Source organism: Nyctereutes procyonoides, unplaced genomic scaffold, assembly GCF_905146905.1.
Source record: "Nyctereutes procyonoides isolate TBG_1078 unplaced genomic scaffold, NYPRO_anot_genome, whole genome shotgun sequence".
Lineage (NCBI taxonomy): Eukaryota > Metazoa > Chordata > Mammalia > Carnivora > Canidae > Nyctereutes > Nyctereutes procyonoides.
This window is the reverse complement of record NW_026575033.1, coordinates 17067948-17088346: the sequence shown is the minus strand read 5'-3', so window position 1 is coordinate 17088346 and position 20399 is coordinate 17067948. Positions and strand designations below refer to the sequence as shown.

General features: G+C 36.8%; 1 protein-coding gene across 1 annotated transcript in view; it reads left to right on the top strand.

The window, feature by feature from the left end:
- TRPC4 (transient receptor potential cation channel subfamily C member 4) overlaps nucleotides 1-20399 on the top strand; it is a 206870-nt gene that overhangs the window by 154114 nt on the left and 32357 nt on the right. The window contains exon 5 of the mRNA XM_055317339.1: nucleotides 11951-12090. Within this exon, the coding sequence (XP_055173314.1) occupies nucleotides 11951-12090 (140 nt within the window). The remainder of the gene's footprint in view (nucleotides 1-11950; nucleotides 12091-20399) is intronic.

Here is a 20399-nt window from a genome sequence, read left to right as displayed (position 1 = left end):
AAAAGATGTATCATAGGAAGAAATCTGAGCTCTGTTAAAAATAGCTTCTAGTGAATTCCTAGGCATAAACTAAGAATTGCTCATAATATCCGGATTATACATCTTGCCCATAACACATACTTATTTGACAAATTTTCTCTAACAAAATTGGTTTCTCATTTCCATGATTTATTTTATATTTTTATCTTTTAAAGGGTTGATATTAACAAATCTGAACATTTCAATAAAGGCCTGCCAAATTGCGCATAGAGAAAGAAAACTTGTGATCACATTCTCGTCTAGATAAAGACTAAGAGAGACAAGCAATTCTATATATGTATATTCTTCCTTTTTGTGACCATTTCTACATCTTTTGTCTAATAGGCATTGAGAATCATTAGATTTCAGATACTTATACTCTCAGCCTCACCCCTGAATTACCCATCTTCTCAAACAGCTCCCCAAAGATATTCTTGGGTTATAAGAAACAAGTCTGCAGTTTCTCCCTGCTCTCTTCCTTGGCAAGGTGCTCTAACCACTTCAGCAAACTGGCTGCAGACACATGTCGACCCCCAAATATGGCTGCAGAACATCCATTTATTAATCTAAAGAGACATTTTAATTTTCAGGAGAACCAGATAATCATTGTAGTATGACATATAATCATAATTGTCCTTTCTTATCTGTGGGGGGAAAAAAGTTTAAGGGAACCTCTACCAAGACTTACTGAGATGTATCAAAACTAACACAGATTTCAAACAATGAAATATTTATGTAGATTTACATTGTTGTGCACTTACTATTGCTGGCCAAATGACTTCTTTATCAGAGAGAATATTAAGTATTTTAGGTCATGACAGTGCAGTACATATCTGGTACCCAAAAGTGGTATCAGCATGCTTTGAGAGAATATTTGGCAACATGATTTAGACAGTTCAAGGGAAGGGGGAAAAGTAGGGAAAGGAAAGTAGATAATGAAGGGAAGTCAAAGAGACGAGAGGGACATCGAAGTGATTTTTGTGAGTTCAGAGTAACAGTAACAGTGGTAGGGACAGTGGTAATAATAGAAGAAACTAAGAATACATGCACTGTGCTAAATGATGGAGAGTGTGTTCTCATCTGAATTTCATAGTAACTCCACTTTGTTGAATCATCATAAATGTTATTAGTGTCTCATTTGGTAAAGATGGAATAGGCATAGAGAGATTAGATCATTTGCCCAGGATCAGGAGCTAACAAATGGTAGCCACTCGATTCATACTTCAGTTGGTGTAATTCCAGAGCTAGAACCTCTATCTCCCATAAGTACGCCCCCCAAAACTTGAGAAGTAGGATTTGGGGGAGGAGCAAAACCAGCCCAAGAATTCAAGACTCCTTGGCTTATTTGTTCTGTTTCTTAAATTCCACATATGTGTGAAATCATATGGGATTTGTCTGTATCTAACTTTTTCGCTTAGCATTATACTCTCTAGATCCATCCATGTTATTGCAAATGGCAAAATTTCACTCCTTTTATGGCTGAGTAATACTCTTGCACACTTACGCAGCACATCTTTATCCATTCATCTGCCAATGGACAGCTTGGGCTACTTCTATAATATGGCTATTATAAATAGTGCTACAATAAACACATGGGTGCACGTATCCTTTTGAATTAGTGTTTTCATATTCTTTGGGTAAATACCTAGTAGTCGAATTACTGGATATTTGGTAATTCTATTTTTAAGTTTTTGGAGAATCTTCATACTGTGTTCCATCTTGGCTACACCAGTTTGCATTCTCACCAGCAGTGCAAGAGGGTTCCTTTTTCCCACATTTTTGCCAACACCTGTTGTTTCTTGTGTTTTTTATTTTACCCATTCTGACAGGTGTGAGGTGATATCTTATTGTGGTTTTGACTTGCATTTTCCTGATGATGAGTGATGTTGAGCATCTCTTGGGCATCTGGATGTCTTCTTTGGAGAAATGACTGTTCATGTCTTCGGCCTACTTTAAAAAACTGGATTATTTGTTTTTTGGGTGTTGAGCTGTATAAGTTCTTTATATATTTTGGATACTCACCCTTTATCAGATACATTTCTTGCAAATATCTTCTCCCATTCAGTAGGTTGTCTTTAGTTTTGTTGTTTCCTCTGTTGTGCAGAAGCTTTTTATTTTGATGTAGTCCCAATAGTTTGTTTTTGCTTTTGTTTCCCTTGCTTTGGGAGACATAGCTAGAAAGATATTATGTCTGATGTCAGAGAAATTAGTGTCACATAGGTCTTTAAATCCATACTGAGCTTATTTTTGTGTATGGGGTAAGAAAATTGTCCAGTTTCATCCTTTTGCATGTTTCACTGTCCCGTTAAGTCAGTGTTTCTTGAAGTATCAGCCCACTAAAATCATAATCATTGTAAACTTCTACGGAAAAAAACAGATTTTGAATTCTCTCTGTAGTGGATTAATTTGGATATTCCAGAGGTCTTTAAACATTATAGATTGAGAAACGATTCTGGAAACAAAATTTCATGGGAATTATGTATTCATGTAAAAGCTTTCTAAGGGAGTCTCATCTCATTAGAACGTAAACACGAAATGGTTTTACATCCGATCACTCTCCCTACCTGCTCTATCCCAGATGTCCTTTTCCTGTACCTTGATATGTCTAGTAGACATCAAGTTCCTGAAAAACTTGAGTGATTAAAAAGTAGTCCCAGTTCAGTTTAAAACTTGAGTCTTATCAGTTTAAGAAGGTCTGGCCCATGGCTCAGAGGCCCTAGAATTGTCCATCATTTGCTTATCATTCAACTCCAACACTAGAATGTAAAAAGGGACACAAACTGTTCATGTTCTCCTCTTTGGTGGCCACAGGGTAGAGGGATGATAAGAAAATTTACAAGTTTTCATTACTTCACTGGAACCCTGGTCACAGCTCTTTTCTGTTGGTTGTGTGCATCTCTGGCTAATACTTTGTAAGCAGTAGGACAGGCCATTACTCCTGACTTTTCCTGATGGGTGCCTGAGTGTTCTTTAGAGGGCCCTGTGTGCCTCCACCTTGCACAGTTCTCTGGATGCACGATACAGCTCTATTTGACATCTTCCGGTCCTTCAACACTTGTAACCAGTGGTTGGCTCCTTTTGGGGTTCTGTGCCCCTGGCAAGGACAGGAGGCAAGGTTGCTAAAGGCTCAGCTTCTTCCTGTGATAAGCTAAGCACTCACTTCCCAGGAGCATCACAAAACCTTGCCATATCTGATGGCATGGGGTCAGGTTGTTGCCAGCTGCCCTACTGCCGAAACATACTATCTATTTTCTGTGATGACCTAGACCCAGGGAGAGATGAGCAAGCCAATTGCCTGAGCAGACTCTCCAGCAGGGATTGAGATGCCAGTTTTTCCTTGTAGAAACCCCCCTCAAATTTATGAGGGATTTTTCTCAAAGTCTTCTTCACTTGATTTAGGGAGTGGTAGTGCTGGTAAGCAGTCACCTTCATCTCTCCATCTGGTATTCCTAATAAGCACAAAGACTGTAAGTAAGGCCCTGACTTCTTGGCTGTCTTGCTACCTATTCCTAGTGTTCTCTTGGTATAGACCATGGGGTTGGAGAGCCAGGTGGCTGGTAACTGATATGGCCTTAATGCCTCTTCATAAGCCCTAACGGGGTTACAGCAGAACGTGAGTCTTTACTGAATAAGATAACTACATTAAGATTTTTTCTAAGCAAAAGCAAAATTTTCAGAGGAGACCACTTTTTTGTACCCTGATTTGGGAACAAAAACAAAAAAAAAACAAAAGCAAAACCGAGAAGAAACCTCCAGCAGGGAAGAATTCTTTTCTTGTTTTCTTTTTACGTACCTTGATTTGGTGCCACAGCATAGAACTCAGTGTTCTATTAAGAGACTTCCAAGGTCAGATCCCTGGACTAGCTCTTGGGCTGCCATAACAAGCCCTTGGAGGTTGCTGTAGGTGAAAAGGTAACTCACTTTTTGTTGGGGGTTATTTATTCATTGCATAAATACTGACAGCAAGAAAGGACAAGACAAGAGGTCTGTTCACAGAGTCACACATTTCTCACCTGATACTGGGGCTGTTAAATGTGGTGTCTGAAGCCTGCCTACCTCCTCTTATCTTCATAGCTGGCTTCACAGGATAGGATATAATCGAGAACTCAGATATCCCTGGAGAAAATTGTTTTGGGAAAGGTAGAAAAAAATACACTAAAAACTTCCAGGCATCTACAAATATCTTTCAGAGGAAGTTCTCTGACTCATTTGCACTATGATCTTTCCCTTGCTGGTCCCCACAGTCATGACATCCATGCTTGTAATTAGACCTCCGCCGTGACTCTGAGAAATCATGTCATCTGTTTATAAACAGCAAAGAGCAATTTTGAAATGTTCCCATTGTGGGAACAGGACAAACATTTTGTGACAGAAGCTCCCTGAAGCTTTGTTCTCTTCAGACACAAATAGTTGATCTGGATGCATATCTCAGCCAGTTAATAGCACCCTCTAGCTTTTCTAAAAACTTGTTTCTTCATATATTTCAGTGAGTGTTACCAGAGCAGAGGAAACTTGGTATTTCACTGACGTGCTCATAAGAAACAGAAATCAATAGCTATCAAGTGCGTGTGTGGTGGCTAGAGCTATATGAGGTGCTCCTCCACTCTGGTGCTCCAAGAATGCAAGATCTCAAACCCTGTTAGCCAACAAGCACTGGCTGACAGCACAGGTTAAAAAATGATGGTATGAACCCTCAGTTTCATCAGGATGTCTGCTTTTTCCACACAACTGTGACTTACAAAGATCAGAAGTTAAAGAGTATTTTTGTGTGATGCAGAAAAGTCAGATTTAATGTCTACTCTTTGAACTCCAAAAGAATTGTAGTATCTCTGTGAGTGTTTGCTGCTCTCCTTAGAAAGCCTCAGAGGTCATCTAGTCCACACTTTAATGAAAGTGCCATTTCTTGAACCCATCTAACAGGAATAGAGTCTGCTCAGATATTAAGGAACTTCAGGTTAAAATGTTGCTTTGTACTGAGCTCATAACAGGTTCTTTTTTTCTTAAGATTTTATTTAGTTATTTGACAGAGAAAGAGCACAAACAGGGGGAGCAGAAGGCAGAGAGAGAGGGAGAAGCAGACTCCCTGCTGAGCAGGGAGCCCAATGCAGGGCTCCATCCCAGGGTCCTGGGATCATGACCTGAGCCTAAGGCAGATACTTCTGAGCCATCCAGGCGCCCCTCATAACTAGTTCTTTGAAAGTGCTTCCCCATTGCTTATTCCCTTACATAATTGTTCATAAACTATTTGAAGTTGCCTATTTTGGTGGCTGTTCACATTTGGCTTTACAGTTTGGTAAAAGCGAGAGAGCTAACAATTTATCAATAAAGGAAAATAAGACAAACACTCTGGCTAGTTAGCAGATATTTAAAACACATTTTATTTTATAATACATTCAAATTTGAAAACAACAATCACAAATTCATATAATTAGAATGCTCTTTAGAGATCAGATAGAACAGGTTTGCACCTACTTCTAGAATTTCTCTGGAGCTTGAGTAATGGAAGACATTCCAGGCTCTGGATTGGAATCTTGACCCCACAGGTTATCCTTTCCAGTTCTGGAACAACTCTGATTGTCAGAGAATTCTCCCTTATGTCAGGCAAGAAGGTTTCTCTCTATAATTTTCATATAAAAGATCCAGTTTGTGTTTTTTGAGCAGACCAACCAGCAAGCTATGTCCTCTAGTCCAAGACAGTTTTTAGTGTTTCATGGAAGCTATTGTGACTTGTGACTGATTTTAGTAAAATTTGGTAATCCAGACTGTAAGAAGTAATGTCTGGCTATTCATAGCATTTGGAGAAGATGGTAGGATATGTATGATTGTTGATTCCATATATAGAATTCTGTGTATAATCCAAACCTCTTTTTTTTTTGAAATGAGATAATGAACACTAGAACACTATTAGTTAAGATTACAAAGCTGATTACCAGTTGAGCTGAGTCTAGCACCCTACCTGATACAGTCCAATTCTTATCTCTGGTGAAAATGCACTTGAAATGCATTTGTTCAATTAATGATAGCAGTGCACACATCTTCTCATCTCTGGGAATTGGCAAAGTTTCCAATAAAACAAAACAAATAAGCCACATTGTGAAATCTCAAAAATAAGAAAATGTTGTCTAAGAGCACTGTATAAGGAGATTGATTTCTGGTTTCTTTATTAACTGGTAGTGGAGCACGAGCTACACTGTCTCTTTTGGCCTTAGTTTTCTCAAGTAGGTTGTGGGTGTTTGCTGGCTTCTGAGTCTGTCCCTAGCTAGGCTCTGTAGGAAGAAGCACCACAGATGGGGGTGTGGGGGTTTCCAGTGTACCTAGCATTTTTCCTCATTGAATAATATAAATTGTAAGTTTCCTACAAGCTCTAAAATCAGAGCATGCATGCATCATATCCTACTCAGGTCTGTTATACTCCTTTCTTCAAAATGGAGGCAGTGATCGTTATCATCTCCCCAGTTATGCCTCAGTATTATCTGAGCTCCCAAGAGAGAGTTCTTCATGAAAGAAACCCCAAAGGGAAGCTAGGATTATAAACACCAAGTCTACAATAAAGCAGTGGTCTACAGCAGACTTTAAAATGCACAATATAGTTAAGAGTCTATAGTTAGAACAGATTCTTAGCTATAGAGAACAAACTGATGGTGACCAAAGAGGAGGTGGGTAGGGGTAGATGGCATAAATCACATTGAATGGTTCTTAAATGTTGAAACAGTCTTCCATTCTTGGGAAAAACAGCAAGTGGTCATGATATATTATCAATTTTATATATTGCTCTATTTAATTTACTAATATTGGTTGAGGATTTTTGTGCATATTCCTTAGGGTTATTAGTGTGTAGTTTTCTTTGAGTATGTTATTTTTGTCAGGCTTTTTATCAGAATAACGGCTTCCCTTTTAGATTTCTCTTCCTCTTGTATTTTCTTAAGTGTTTGTTGCTTGTTTTTTTTTAGCACTAGTATTATTTATTCTTTAAATGTTTGGTAGAGGGATGCCTGGGAGGCTCAGCAGTTGAGCATCTATCTGCCTTTGACTCAGGGCATGATCCCTGCATGGAGCCCGCTTCTTCTTCTGTCTGTGTCTCTACATCTCTGTGTGTGTGTCTGTCATGAATAAATAAATAAAATATTTTTAAATGAATGAATGAATGTTTGGTAGAATTTGCTGTAAAGCAACTAGACCTGAATTTTTTTTTGTTGGAAAGTTTTCAACTATGAATTCATAATAAGTATAGACAATTCAGGTTACTCTGTGTACTCAAGTGAGATTAGAAGTTTGTGTCTTTCAGGGAAAATGTTTTTTTTTTTGAAAATGTTCATTTTTAAGTTATGAAATCTATGGATATCAAGTTGTTTTATTCACTTGTTATCCTTATAATGTCATAAGATCTGTATTGATATCCCTTCTTTTATTTCTGATATTTATCATTTATATCTTCTCGATTTTTTTCTTGACCATCCTAGATAGAGTTTTATCAGTTATCCTGATCATTTCAGAGGACTAGGTTCTGTTTTCATGGATTTTTCTCAAGGTTTATGTTTTAAAATTTATTGCCTCTGCTCTTATCTCTTTTACTTTCTTCTGCTTGTTTTGGGCTTAACATATTTGCTTTTCTTTTCATAGTGTCATGGTTGAAGTTGAGATCACTGAGACTTTTATTCTTTTTTAATTGAGTCTTTAAATCTACAGATTCCACTCTAATTGCTATGGTAGCAACATCACAGATTTTTTTGGATGTATTTTCATTTTCAGTTGTTTCAAAATATTTTCTAATTATTCTGGAAATTCCTCTTTGATACCAAGGGTTATTAGAAGCATGCCATTTAATTGCAAAATATTTAGGGATTTTTCCAAGTAAGTTTCATTATTGATTTTTTGTTTATTATGTTGTCATAGAACAGATTTTGTATGATTTGTATAAATATGTTAAGTTTGTATTATAGCCCATGATGCAGTCTTACTTGGTGAATACTACCCACACATACACTTGAAAAAAAGTGTACTCTGCCACTGTCAAGTTGTTGATAGTGTTGTTCAGAATTTCTGTATTCCTACCAAACTTCTGCCTACCGTTTCTACAGAGAGGATACTGAGGTCTCTATCCAACTATATTTGTACCTTTATTTCTTTGCTGTTGCAATTCTAATTATAGCATCTTGCATTATAAGGTTATTTTGTTAGCTGCATTCATATTTAGGATTGTTCTGTCTTCGCAGTGAGTTGGCCTTTTTATTCTTATGTTACTCATACCTCTCCATCTACCTCATAACAGTTTTTCTTTTGAAATATATCTAGTCATATTAATATAGCCAATCCAGCTTCCTTTTTTTGAGCTTTCTTTTGATTAGTATTTCATAGTATCTTTATTATTCTTCTATTTCTTAGCCTGTTGATGAACTGTAACAAAAAACAGTTGTGTTTTGTATTTTTATATACGACTATCTCTGTCATTTAATTGGTGTGTTTGGATCATACATTTTTTAAGGCCATACATTTCATTCAATGTAATTGTGAATATTAGTGGATTTGAAATCTACCCCATTATTTCTCCTATTGGTTCTATCTGTTCTTTGTTGCACTTTCACTTTTTTTTCTGCCTGTTGTCAAATTGAGTATTGTTCATGATTTTGTATTTATTTACATTTCTCGCCCTTTATTTATACATTAAAATATGTATATATGTGTATGCATATATTTTACTATATATCTAATATATATTTATAAATTTAATATATATGCATATATATTATATATTTTGGGGGGGTACTTGAACTCACAACCCTGAAACCTGAGCTGAGATCAAGAGTCAGATGTTCAATGGGCCACTAAGGCACCCCTACATTTAAAAATATTTTAAGAAAATGTCCTAGAGGGGGATCCCTGGGTGGCTTGGCGGTTTAGCGCCTGCCTTTGGCCCAGGGCACGATCCTGGAGTCCCGGGATCGAGTCCCGCATCGGGCTCCTGGCATGGAGCCTGCTTCTCCCTCCTCCTGTGTCTCTGCCTCTCTCTCTCTCTCTCTCAATGTCTATCATAAATAAATAAATAAATAAATAAATAAATAAATAAATAAATAAATCTTAAAAAAAAGAAAAGAAAATGTCCTAGAGTAGTATAAAATTTTAATTTCTCATAGTCTGACTTCAAAAAATATTTATTTTGTTGACATGTAGAGTAAGAACCTTATGATAGCATGTTTCTAATTCCTGTCTCTCATCTCTCTGCTAATATTGTCATTTTATGTTTCCATATGTTATATATGTTAAAAACCACCACACATTGCTACTGTTTTTGCTGTAGGCACTCAATTATCTGTTAGAGCAATTCAAAAAGAAAAAAAAATATCTTCTACATTTATTTTCTTTTTAACCATTCCTGGATATAGGTTTTTATTTCTTCTTACAAACCTAATTTTTGTTCAGTTATCCCATGCCTTCTGCCTGAAATATATCCCTTCAGCAATTCTTATAGTATGGGTCTCTTGGCAATAAACTCAGTTTTTGATTGTCTGAAAAAAATGTTTCAGTCACTCTCACTCTCATTTATTAGAGCTATTTGTGCCATGTATAGATAGAGTTCTGGGCAGACACCTTTTTTTTTTCTAGCACTTTAATAATGTCACTTGTCTTACATAGTTTTAGACAAGTTTAATGTCATTCCTTGATTTCTTCCTTTGAATGTGATGTTTCTTTTATTTCCGCACCATCCCCATTCCTGATGCCTTCGATATTCTTTATTTAGACATTTTGAATATGGTATATCAGGATGTGTGTGTGTGTATTATTTATTCCGCCTGTGCAGAAGGCCAGACTGAAGTACCTAGAATTGATTCCTGAAAAGGTACACGCATTTTGTGTTGCTAGAACATAATGCAGGAATTTGAGGCAGTATCGTCAGGAGCTGAGCTGGGTTTCTGTTTCGTGCTACAGTGTGTTTCAGAGCACCTTATGCTCTGCTTAGGATGGTGGTATGAACTGCTTGTCTGTGTCCCCTCCAAATTCATATGTTGAAATCCTAATCCCCTGTGTGATGGCATTTGGAGATGGAGCCTTTGGGAAGCAATTAGGCCATGGAGGTGGAGCCCTTGTGAATGAGATAAATGCCCTTATACAAACAGGCCAGGGAGCTAGCTTGCTCTCTTTCTGCCACAAGAGAAGTCAGTATCTACAACATGGAGGAGGGTTCTCACCATAGCTTGACCATGCTGATACTGTGATCATAAACTTGCAGCCTTTAGAACTATGAGAGATAAAGCTTTGCGGTTATAAGACACCTACTCTACGATACTTTGCTATAGTGGCCTTGACTGATGAAGACAGATGGGAGAGAGGTTTATTCTCGGAACTCCTGCTCTACTCAAACCTTTGCACCTCCTCTATGCCCCTGTGCCTCAGAGGTCTTCTCTATTCGTGCTCTTGCCACTCCTCCAGTGGTTGTCAGCTTCGGATTGCTACCAGTTGTTCGTTGGCCTGGTGATGTGAAACAGGCCAATTCTCTGTTGTCCTGGTCTAGAGTCAGACTTCATAGGACTATGCCCAGGCATTAGAGATGGAGGTTCTCTATGATCCATACCTTACTAATTATGGCAGTGACACTTGGAGGGTCATGTGCAGAAGAGACCTTCCTGGCACTCCCCCTGTGGTAGGAAACCTCTGATGATATGATATAAACCCTAGGCCCCGGACTATTTCCTGCTCCTCCCAAAGGGCTCATGAGTTTTCCTCCCTAGGGAAAAGGAATACTCTATGCAAAAGAGCACGCAAATAGTTGGAAACTCCCCTTGTGTCTGTGTCCCAGGGGTTCTGTCTTCTTGTGGTAACTCAGACTCAGCCTTTAGAAAGTTGTTGAGAAGTTTTTCTGAAATTCTCTTACTCTCTTATATGATGCTTTTGTCTCTTACCCCTGCATTCTGCCACAGGTGAGCTAATGTTCACACTGACGCTCTCTTTAGAGGAACCTGCTTTTATTAGAAGTATAGGCACTTTGGTTTCTCATCTCTTTGACAGATTCATGAAAAGTTATGATGTCATAGTTAATCTGCTTTTTTCTGGCTTTTAGTGCAAGACAGATGTGAAACATTGTGCTACGCATTTGACATTCCAGACTACTGTTAAATAAAGTCATCTTATTTTCTTATGTTAATGTAGTTATGAAATCATATTTATCCTTTTAATATTTTCTGACTCTACACCCTTTGAAATCTCTCTTTCATCATTGGGCCCTAAAATTAGATTTAGAAAATTTTCATAAGATTATGGAAATAAGATGATACATAGTGATAATTTATAAGTACTTCCTAGAATCTGAAAATTAAGACATTTCCTATTAAAAATATGACTATTATAAACGAAAGGGATTTTTATTTTCTCTGGATGTGATTTCAAAGCTATTGCTAGATGTAAGGTCTTCTAATGAAATATTGTGTATGTTATAATCTTTCTGTGTCTAGGACTGAATTCAGATCCCTAAAGTTGCTAATTGCTTACGAAAGGAAAGTATTCTGCTTGATGGAATTAAGACAGTTATGTTCACCAGATGCAGTTTTTTTCATGAATATTTGAGTCATCTCAACTTCTGAGGAAATATGTCTTTAGGTATTTGTTTATAAGTGAGTGCTACCATATTTTCCATGAGAAAAAAATATAGTTACAGAGAAATTACAGCTGATTCAAAAATTGCACCTTCTTATAAATGTATCAAATGAGTAAAAGAAAGTGAAACTGCTCTAAGAGCATTCTCTACAATTAGCTCCATGTTTTCTAAATTTTAAAGTCTGGCTGAGATTGAATATTATTGTCTTTAAAAGTAGATGTTTCATGTAGTGAAAAGGTATAGTCTCTTGTAGGTCCAGGAGTCTATAATTTTTAAGTTGCATATCTCTGTTTTTAGTAATTTGATTGAAAACCACACTTACAGTGCATCTTTCTGTAATTGCAGGTTTTATATGGGGAGAAATTAAGCAAATGTGGGATGGTGGACTTCAAGATTACATCCATGATTGGTGGAATCTAATGGATTTTGTGATGAATTCCTTATATTTGGCAACAATCTCTTTGAAAATTGTTGCGTTTGTAAAGGTAACTATTGTTTCTATTATTGGTAAAACGTAAGTTCTGATAAATACTGATAGATCTTTGATTGCTATTAATTTTACTAATAATGTGACCTAGAACATTATGTATATGTGATATTCACCTCTTCATGACTTTATTTATAGATGGGTATAAAATACATAGATACTACCCAATTTATGGTCATAAAAGAAATTTCACAATATAAAGTTGTCACCCAACTGTGTTGCATCTAAATTGAAAGATGCCTCAAAGTTACTCACAATCATTGCTCTTGCTTCTATTCTTTTCCATTTCTAATGGAATTCTGCCTTAAACACTTTAAATTTTGGCAACCAAAAATCTATTTTTATCAGTTATACCTAACCAATAACATTACATAGACAGATCAAAATATTACTCTTTCAAAGCATTGAAATTATTTCAACTCAAAGTAATATAGTTTGATATAATTAGAGCAGAATATAGTTTCTTTCTCCTCATCCCATTCAACATGACAGTGCCTGAAATCTCATACAATCGTCACTCCCCCAGATTTTGTACTATATCAATCTTTTCCAAACCACATAATTTATGGAAAACATTTTTGTTCTGCAACGGCAATTGGGACTATTTTGTACTTTGGGAAATGTTTTCCAAGCCAAAGTATTGTCTCCTTCCTGCCTTTCTTTTTTTCCCTCTTTTCTTTTCTCTCTCTTTTTAAAAATTTTCTCTCAAAGTGATTAACGTAGAAGTAAAAACTAAAGGGTGTCTAATTGGGCTTTTACATGAATGACTCTTGCAATTTACTGATCTGATCTAGAAAATGCTAACATGTAGGTGAACTCCTGCTCATTTCATCTAGTTCTTTAAAATAGCAACCTGAGTCTTTGTGCAGTGTTTGGCTTTGGCAGGGTAAAAAATGCTCAAAGTTGGGAAAGGCCACAGTTTCCAGAATTTGTTCCATTAAAATGTTGCCAGCACTCACCAAAACTTTAGGAAAGAGCATTGGCTACTATTTTTATGAGAAGCAAACTATATTTTAAGAATAGAATGATAATTTGATAATTTTTCCTATCTGCACTGAGGTTAATGACCTTGACCTTAAGAGAGAAGATACTGTCTTAACCAAGTACGTGATGCATCTGTGTAGAAGATGGGCAGTTTATTGTTACGTACATATATGTCCAATTCCTATTTTCTTGTAATGAAAATTAAGTATATCTATAAAGTGTTTTGGCCATCTCATTACTAAAAAGTAATATATCTGCTTTTTTTGTGGTCCTATGTAGATGTAAAATTCTGTGGTTATAGAACTACTGCAGTCCTTCTCAAACTTTCAGGTGCAAAATAATCACCTGGAAAGCTTGTTAAAACACAGATTATTTTTCTCCATCCCCAGAAATTCTAAATTAGGACTATTAGGGAGAATCCTAAATTTGCATTTCTAGCAAATTCATTAGACAATGCTGATGTACCTGATCTAAGAAAGACATTGATTGATGCTGGACTGTATAATTCTATTCAACAGCTAAGAGAAGTATAGGGTTGATTCCAAAAGGAACTTCTCTCCTATATTTTTACATGCAATATTTGTACTAAGATACAGAATATTTTTATATATTACATTTATATGGTGTTTACAGATAGTGCATATACATTCCTATCCATCAAGAACTCTGGCATATGGGGGTATAATTACATATATTAATACTTGTGGATTTTTGGTCTTAATTTTAGATATGAGATTTGAATTTTCTGCAAAAAGTTGTAAGTTCTTCATGTGCAACATCAATTTTAATAATAAAATGTAAATGTTGTGCATTATAGTACACCAAGGAAGAAATTATGCTTATAATTCAACTCGCCCACCCCATGCAATGAAGAAGGGGGAAAAAGATAAAAAGGAGATGAAAAGTGCACAGAAATTACCTCAGATGATAATGATGTAAATAATGTGGAGTCTGGAGAAATACCATGTGTTTATGCGTTGTGATCATAGGACTCCAACTATGATTATATAGCATGGAATGTTCTTTCTGAATGATCAGTTTGTGTGACTAAAACTTGAGTTGCATGGATTGTGTTTAATGGGTAGTGTTTTCTGGGATCACTTCTTTCTTCCATTGCTTACTAGTTACGTGAACTTGGACCTGTTTCTCTGCCTCTCTGTGCCTCATCGATAAAAGAAGGAAACAAACAACAATTTCTGCCTTGTGTTGTTGGTATGGGCAGTAAATGAATTGATATAATTAAGATGTCTATTATAAAATAAGGGTGCATTATTAATTTTTCTTTTTTCTCTTATACTCCTGTGTCCTCCTCCTTTTTCATATACTTTAAGCCCATTGGACTTGCCTTTTTAAATGTCTTTATTATGTCCCTTCATTTACTTTATGTTGAGAAAAGTTTGAGCTCTGGATTCACACTCACCTTTACTGTGTGAAACCTGTATGATTTGAGGCAAGTTATTTAATATTGGCCTCAATGCTATTATCTGTTGAATGATGATAATAACTACAAAAGCACTTAACTTTGGGAATCCGACTTGTTGACTCATCCTTCCTTACCTTTTTTATCTTATCACTTAGTTTTTCATGCTAACTTTTAGATAATTTAGAAATTACTATTTCCAGAAAAGATGCTGTGTTTATGTACAAAAATAGATTCTGCTATAAATAAGGAAAACAGCCATTATGTGAACCAATCAGTAAGAATTTCTGGGAGCACACTAACAAACCAGGATATCATCTGTTTGCTGAGAAGGCAAATGAGGTATATCCCCTGCCTTCAAGCAGTGCCCAGTCAGGTGGAAGAAAGAGAAATGCATATAAGTAACAGCCTTACCATACAATAAACTCTACAACAGTGACTGTGAGAGCATCAAAGAAGGAACTAAACTCTACTGGAGGTGTCTTGGAGAACAGAGCCAGTGGGCATCTAGTGAGTTCATGAATGTGCTTGAGTGTTCCAGAGAGAAAAGGCAATATGCAATAAAGTCTGACTGTGTAAAGGAGGCCAGTCTCTAAGAGAAATGATCCAGCAAATAGGGGCAAGGGGAGGATAGGAAGGGCTTTTTATATTCTGCTATAGAATGTGGGTTTTGCTCTATTAATAAAGAGAAGCCATCAATGAGATTTAAGCAAAGAATGAGTCAAATGATAATGAATGCCTGATGTAGAGAAATGAACATAGGGGAAACTGATAGAGGACTGGATTTGAAAAAGAAAATAGGAGGAAAGAGCCACAAGATTGGTGATTTATTAATTATGAAATATGAGGTAAATGGAATCCCCTGATGCTGCTTCCTGGTAAATAGTTTGCCTATTGTGGGGCAGGCGAGGTTATCAACGAGTTATAACCAAGATCTCTGTAAGATTGTACAGGTTCTACCTCCAGTCTGAAGGTGCATTTAATAAATGGGAGCAAAAATCCAACCCTAGGTCTTTTTAGCCAGGCCATGGACCCAGACCAGAAAAACTGTCAGTTCACAAAAAGGGAAACCCTTCTGAAATTGATTTATCCAGGAGAAACTTTTGGAATAGGTCTGGCAGAAAGGCCACTTTTGCTTAATTGATTTATCCTTTTATAATTCATTCATGAAGAAGTGATTTAATAAAACAAAACACCCATGTGCACATGAATACAAACATACCAAAGGGTCCTTCTAACTAAGGCTATGGTTTAAGCTCTGATCCATACTTGATCTGAGTACTATCAGATCACTTCCTACCTGTGTGATTTGGGGCAAGTTACTTAATCTGTAACCTCAATTTTTTTTATATGTGTAATGACACTAATAATCAGGTCCTATAGAATGTGAGGATTATATTAACAAACACTTTTAATGTCATAAATAGAGCTTAGTATAAGCATTGAGTAGTTTTTATTTTTTAGGTTCCATGCAACCCATACATTATATTGTACAAAGACAGTATGAAAGCATATGTGATTTCAGCGTTCTCCTTACATGCAAAGCTTTGTGGTGTTTCCTTAAATACCTTGATTCATTGACATGTCACAGCTCATGAATTATAAGCTTTTTTTTCCCCATTTGCTCTTAATTCTTGAAGAAGGTTTGTTAACCATTTCCTCCTCTCACCATGTATGAAATATTAGTTAATCCAGAGCTTGTTGATGCCTGGGCCCTCTCATAAAATGTTGTTTTATCTTCATTAGGACTGGTTTTCTCCTAAATATTACCCAGTCCTTTTCCATATGTACAACTTGTCTCATATTTTCTTTAGTCATTTGGCAGTAATGATTAAATCCCAATGCCTATTCCACAGTGTGATATAAATAATATTTTCAAAAATTTAATCATTATGAATAAGAACATTTATTTTAACATTCATCATGGAATTTTTCAGTCTTGTGAATAGTTCTGAGTAAATACCTCATTGATCTCTCCTATTCTTATCAGCTAGACAAGAGGCATAAAATATTGTTTCCATTTCACAAATGTTGTAATTGCAATGTACCCTCCAAATTAGGGAATTCTCTAAATATTCTTGAGTTGGCGTGGCACAGAGCTCTGTAGGGATTTAAGTCCTAATGGTTTAATGCAGTGCTATCTATCACAGGAGAAAATCATGCATCTCCGTATTGTCTTTCACTACTTCATTATCTAACCAGTTCATGGAAAGGGAGGTGTTTTTACCTTATAAATCAAACATTAAAACCAGTGTTCATTTTCTATTTACTCTAATATGACAAATGTGTTTATTTTTGTACCAGTTTAACTTTTTATTCATGTTTATTGATTCCCTGTGTTTTACAAGTACGTATCAGAGACTATAGAGTATATAAATAACCCATTATCCTGATTCTGTTCATCTTCCTCTCTTAACGCTTCTGCTAAGGTGTTCCTGACCTGGCTCCAGCTTTCTCTTAGAATCATCACTATCCCCAAACTCTCCATATTCCAGCTAGATTAAGGTACTCACATTTCTACAAAGGATTCATCTTTTCTAACAACCATGCTTTTGAATATGTCTATGATTCTTCACCCTAGAATGCTTTTTGACCTCCTCTCATCTATAAAACACTTTATTAGACACTCATTTCCTCAAATGCAGTAGACCGAGCTCCCTGCATGGAAAATTGGCAGGTAATCCAAGGGTGAATATTCTGTTAGGTGTGCAACGAGTGAGTCTCTTAAAAGAATCTGAGTAAAAATAAAGTCTTACAGAAAACCATGCTATGGTATATTTATACTAAATAGCAAATATGGGGATCCCTGGGTGGCTCAGCAGTTTAGCACCTGCCTTCGGCCCAGGGTGTGATCCTGAAGTTCCAGGATTGAGTCCCACATTAGGCTCCTTGCATGGAGCCTGCTTCTCCCTCTGCCTGTGCCTCTGCCAATGTCTGTCTGTCTGTCTGTCTGTCTGTCTCTCTATCATGAATAAATGAATAAAATCTTAAAAAAAACAGCAAATACCTGAAAGAAAGAGGAAGGCAGGAATTAATGTTCTTTGAAGGTTTCCATGTCTACAATAACTCTTGACTCTTATTTTTCCTTTTTTAAAATTAATTAATTTTAAAAAAAAATCCAAGTATAATTAACATACATGATCTTTCTCTTTCAAGGATCATTCTATAACATGGAACTATTAGCTCTGGTCAGCAGGATCCTAGTGTCCATTCATCTGTGGCCAGAGGGTACCTATCAAGGGAAGGATTAGCATTTCTTATTTAATGTCTGTTTTCTTCACTATCTAATAAGCTCATATGACATAAACTGTGTGTTATTTGCTCACCACCGTGAAGATGATGTCTAACACAGAGTAGGCACTCAGCATATATTTCATGAATAGTGAGCAGCTGAGGAATCAAAATAATTAGAATTTAAATCCATTCTACACAAAGAACCTGATACTCATAGAAAGGAATTCTGGTGAGAATGTGAAGTAATTTGGGGAATGACCACTACTAAAGGTTTGAGTCAAGGCGTTAAATACCAAACTGAGCACAAATGGCAGGTCAATCTCAAAAAGAAGTCAGGACCCAGATTACAGAGGCTTCATGTGACATGTTGGAAAATTAGAATTCCATCCCAAGAATATCGCAGTTCTTTTTTTTATAAATTAATTTTTATTGGTGTTCAATTTACCAACATACAGAATAACACCCAGTGCTCATTCCGTCAAGTGCCCCCCTTAGTGCCCGTCACCCATTCACCCCCACCCCCCGCCCTCCTCCCCTTCCACCACCCCTAGTTCATTTCCCAGAGTTAGAAGTCTTTATGTTCTGTCTCCCTTTCTGATATTTCCCACACATTTCTTCTCCCTTCCCTTATATTCCCTTTCACTATTATTCATATTCCCCAAATGAATGAGAACATACACTGTTTGTCCTTCTCCGATTGACTTACTTCACTCAGCATAATACCCTCCAGTTCGCAGTTCTTGAGAACATTAAGCAAGATATGAGATAGTCTGACTGGACCTTTTAGAAGACGATTCTTGGAGGAAACAGATGATGGTAGAAATAAGATCCAGGGCAGAGAGAGCAATTAGCAATTATTATTATGATAATTTCTGTGGGAAACAGAGGATACCAATGAAGAGGCATAAGCAATATATATGAAGATTTCACTTTAGAGCCTTAAGGTTCCAAAGCTAAGATTCTCCACCTGAAATTTTGCTTCGGGTGATTTGCTGCCACTCACTAAGATCAGAGAGCATAAACAGAGAGAGAGTTTGAGGAGGAACAGATCACGAATTCCACTTCTGGCCTGTGAGTGAGATGCCTGTGAGATCTCCATGTGGACACATCAACGAGGCAGGAAAGTATAAAATATGACTGTAAGGGCAGACGTCTGGGCTGGAGATGGAGGGCTGGGAGTCATCAGCACATAACTAACAGTTGAGATCACTGAAAACCACCAGGGGGAGTAGACAAGATGAGAAGAGAAGAGGCTTATGAAACAAAGTATTTAAGGAGCAAATGTGAAGGAGGGACCTGCATGGGATCCTGAGAAGTGGCATACCGATGGCAGAAGGCAAACATGCAAAGATTAAAAAATGAATATGGATTTTTGAAAAAGTTTTAGAAAATAGGGCTAAGGAGAAATTTTAAGTTCAAGTTAAGCTTTTAACGCCTAATAATAGAGTTTGGAAAATGCATTTCAAATTGAAGAATTAGAATTTTTCGCTACAAGTTCAAAGAATACCATAGTCTGTAAGGATTTTAACAATTGCTTTGTAAAACAATGCCTGTATTTAAAAACTGAAGTTCAACGTATATGTAAATGACAGGAGAAAAATGAAAAAAGCAAAACCAAAAAGAATGACTTCAAGAGATAATTACTAAATGTTTATATCTCCATTTTTTTTTATATCTCCATTTAACCCTGATAGAAAACAAGGTTTCTGGATCAGAGAACAAATTACTTCCATAACAATCTGAACATTGGTTCCTCATACTCCAGTTCCCCACAGGGCAACAGATGAGAGCCAGATGTACCCTTTGCATCCAGGAGTTTGTACCACAGGAGGGGAACTAGGAAAATATGAATCTTAGAGCTTATATAGTATAGCTGTGCCAGCTGCTCATCTTCCCCCTGGAGAAAGAGAGAGACCTTAACTTTCCGAAGTAAACAAATTCTCTTAGGGGAGGCAAAGGTCCCTAGTTTTATTATCCTTAGAATCTAAGCAGATGGCTCCAGGGGAGATGTTTCCAAATCTCTCAGAAAGTCTCTATATTTAACTTCCCAGGCTTATTTGCCATTCAGACATCTTTTAACAGCCATGCAATGTTTTGCTCAGGAAGCCCTGACCATGCATAAATGTGAACATATTCACATAGCATTGTTTCCCAACAATTATCAGAAGTGCTAGACTTTGAAGCAGACTTGCGTAATTATACTGGGGAAGAATCTAGCATCTCCTGATTTGTCAAAATGGAAAACCTTCCTCTTGATTTTGCAAGTCCCAGCTCAGAGAGTTTTCTAAGAAGGGATCTAAAGTACCTGCCATGTCACCAGGTGATGATGAAGTCTATATTCAACCGCCTGTGAGACCTAGAACAATGAACAGCGTTTCTAGGAAATTGGATAATATCAAAGGACCCTTAAAGCTTGAACAACATGTAATCTCTGTTCATTTCCGACCCCATCCACCCCAGGCAGAATTTATCACTTTCTCTTCTCTATTCTCACAGTACTTTGTGTTAATCTTTTAGAAACATTGCTATTATTAGGTGTGCCTCCCATCTTCACTGGACAATAAGTACTCAAAGGAAGAAAATGTTACTTGGGCGCCCATTGCACGCAGGACAGTGTATTAGATGTTGTGAGGAATTCCAAGTAAATGATCACATCCTTAAGAATGCTT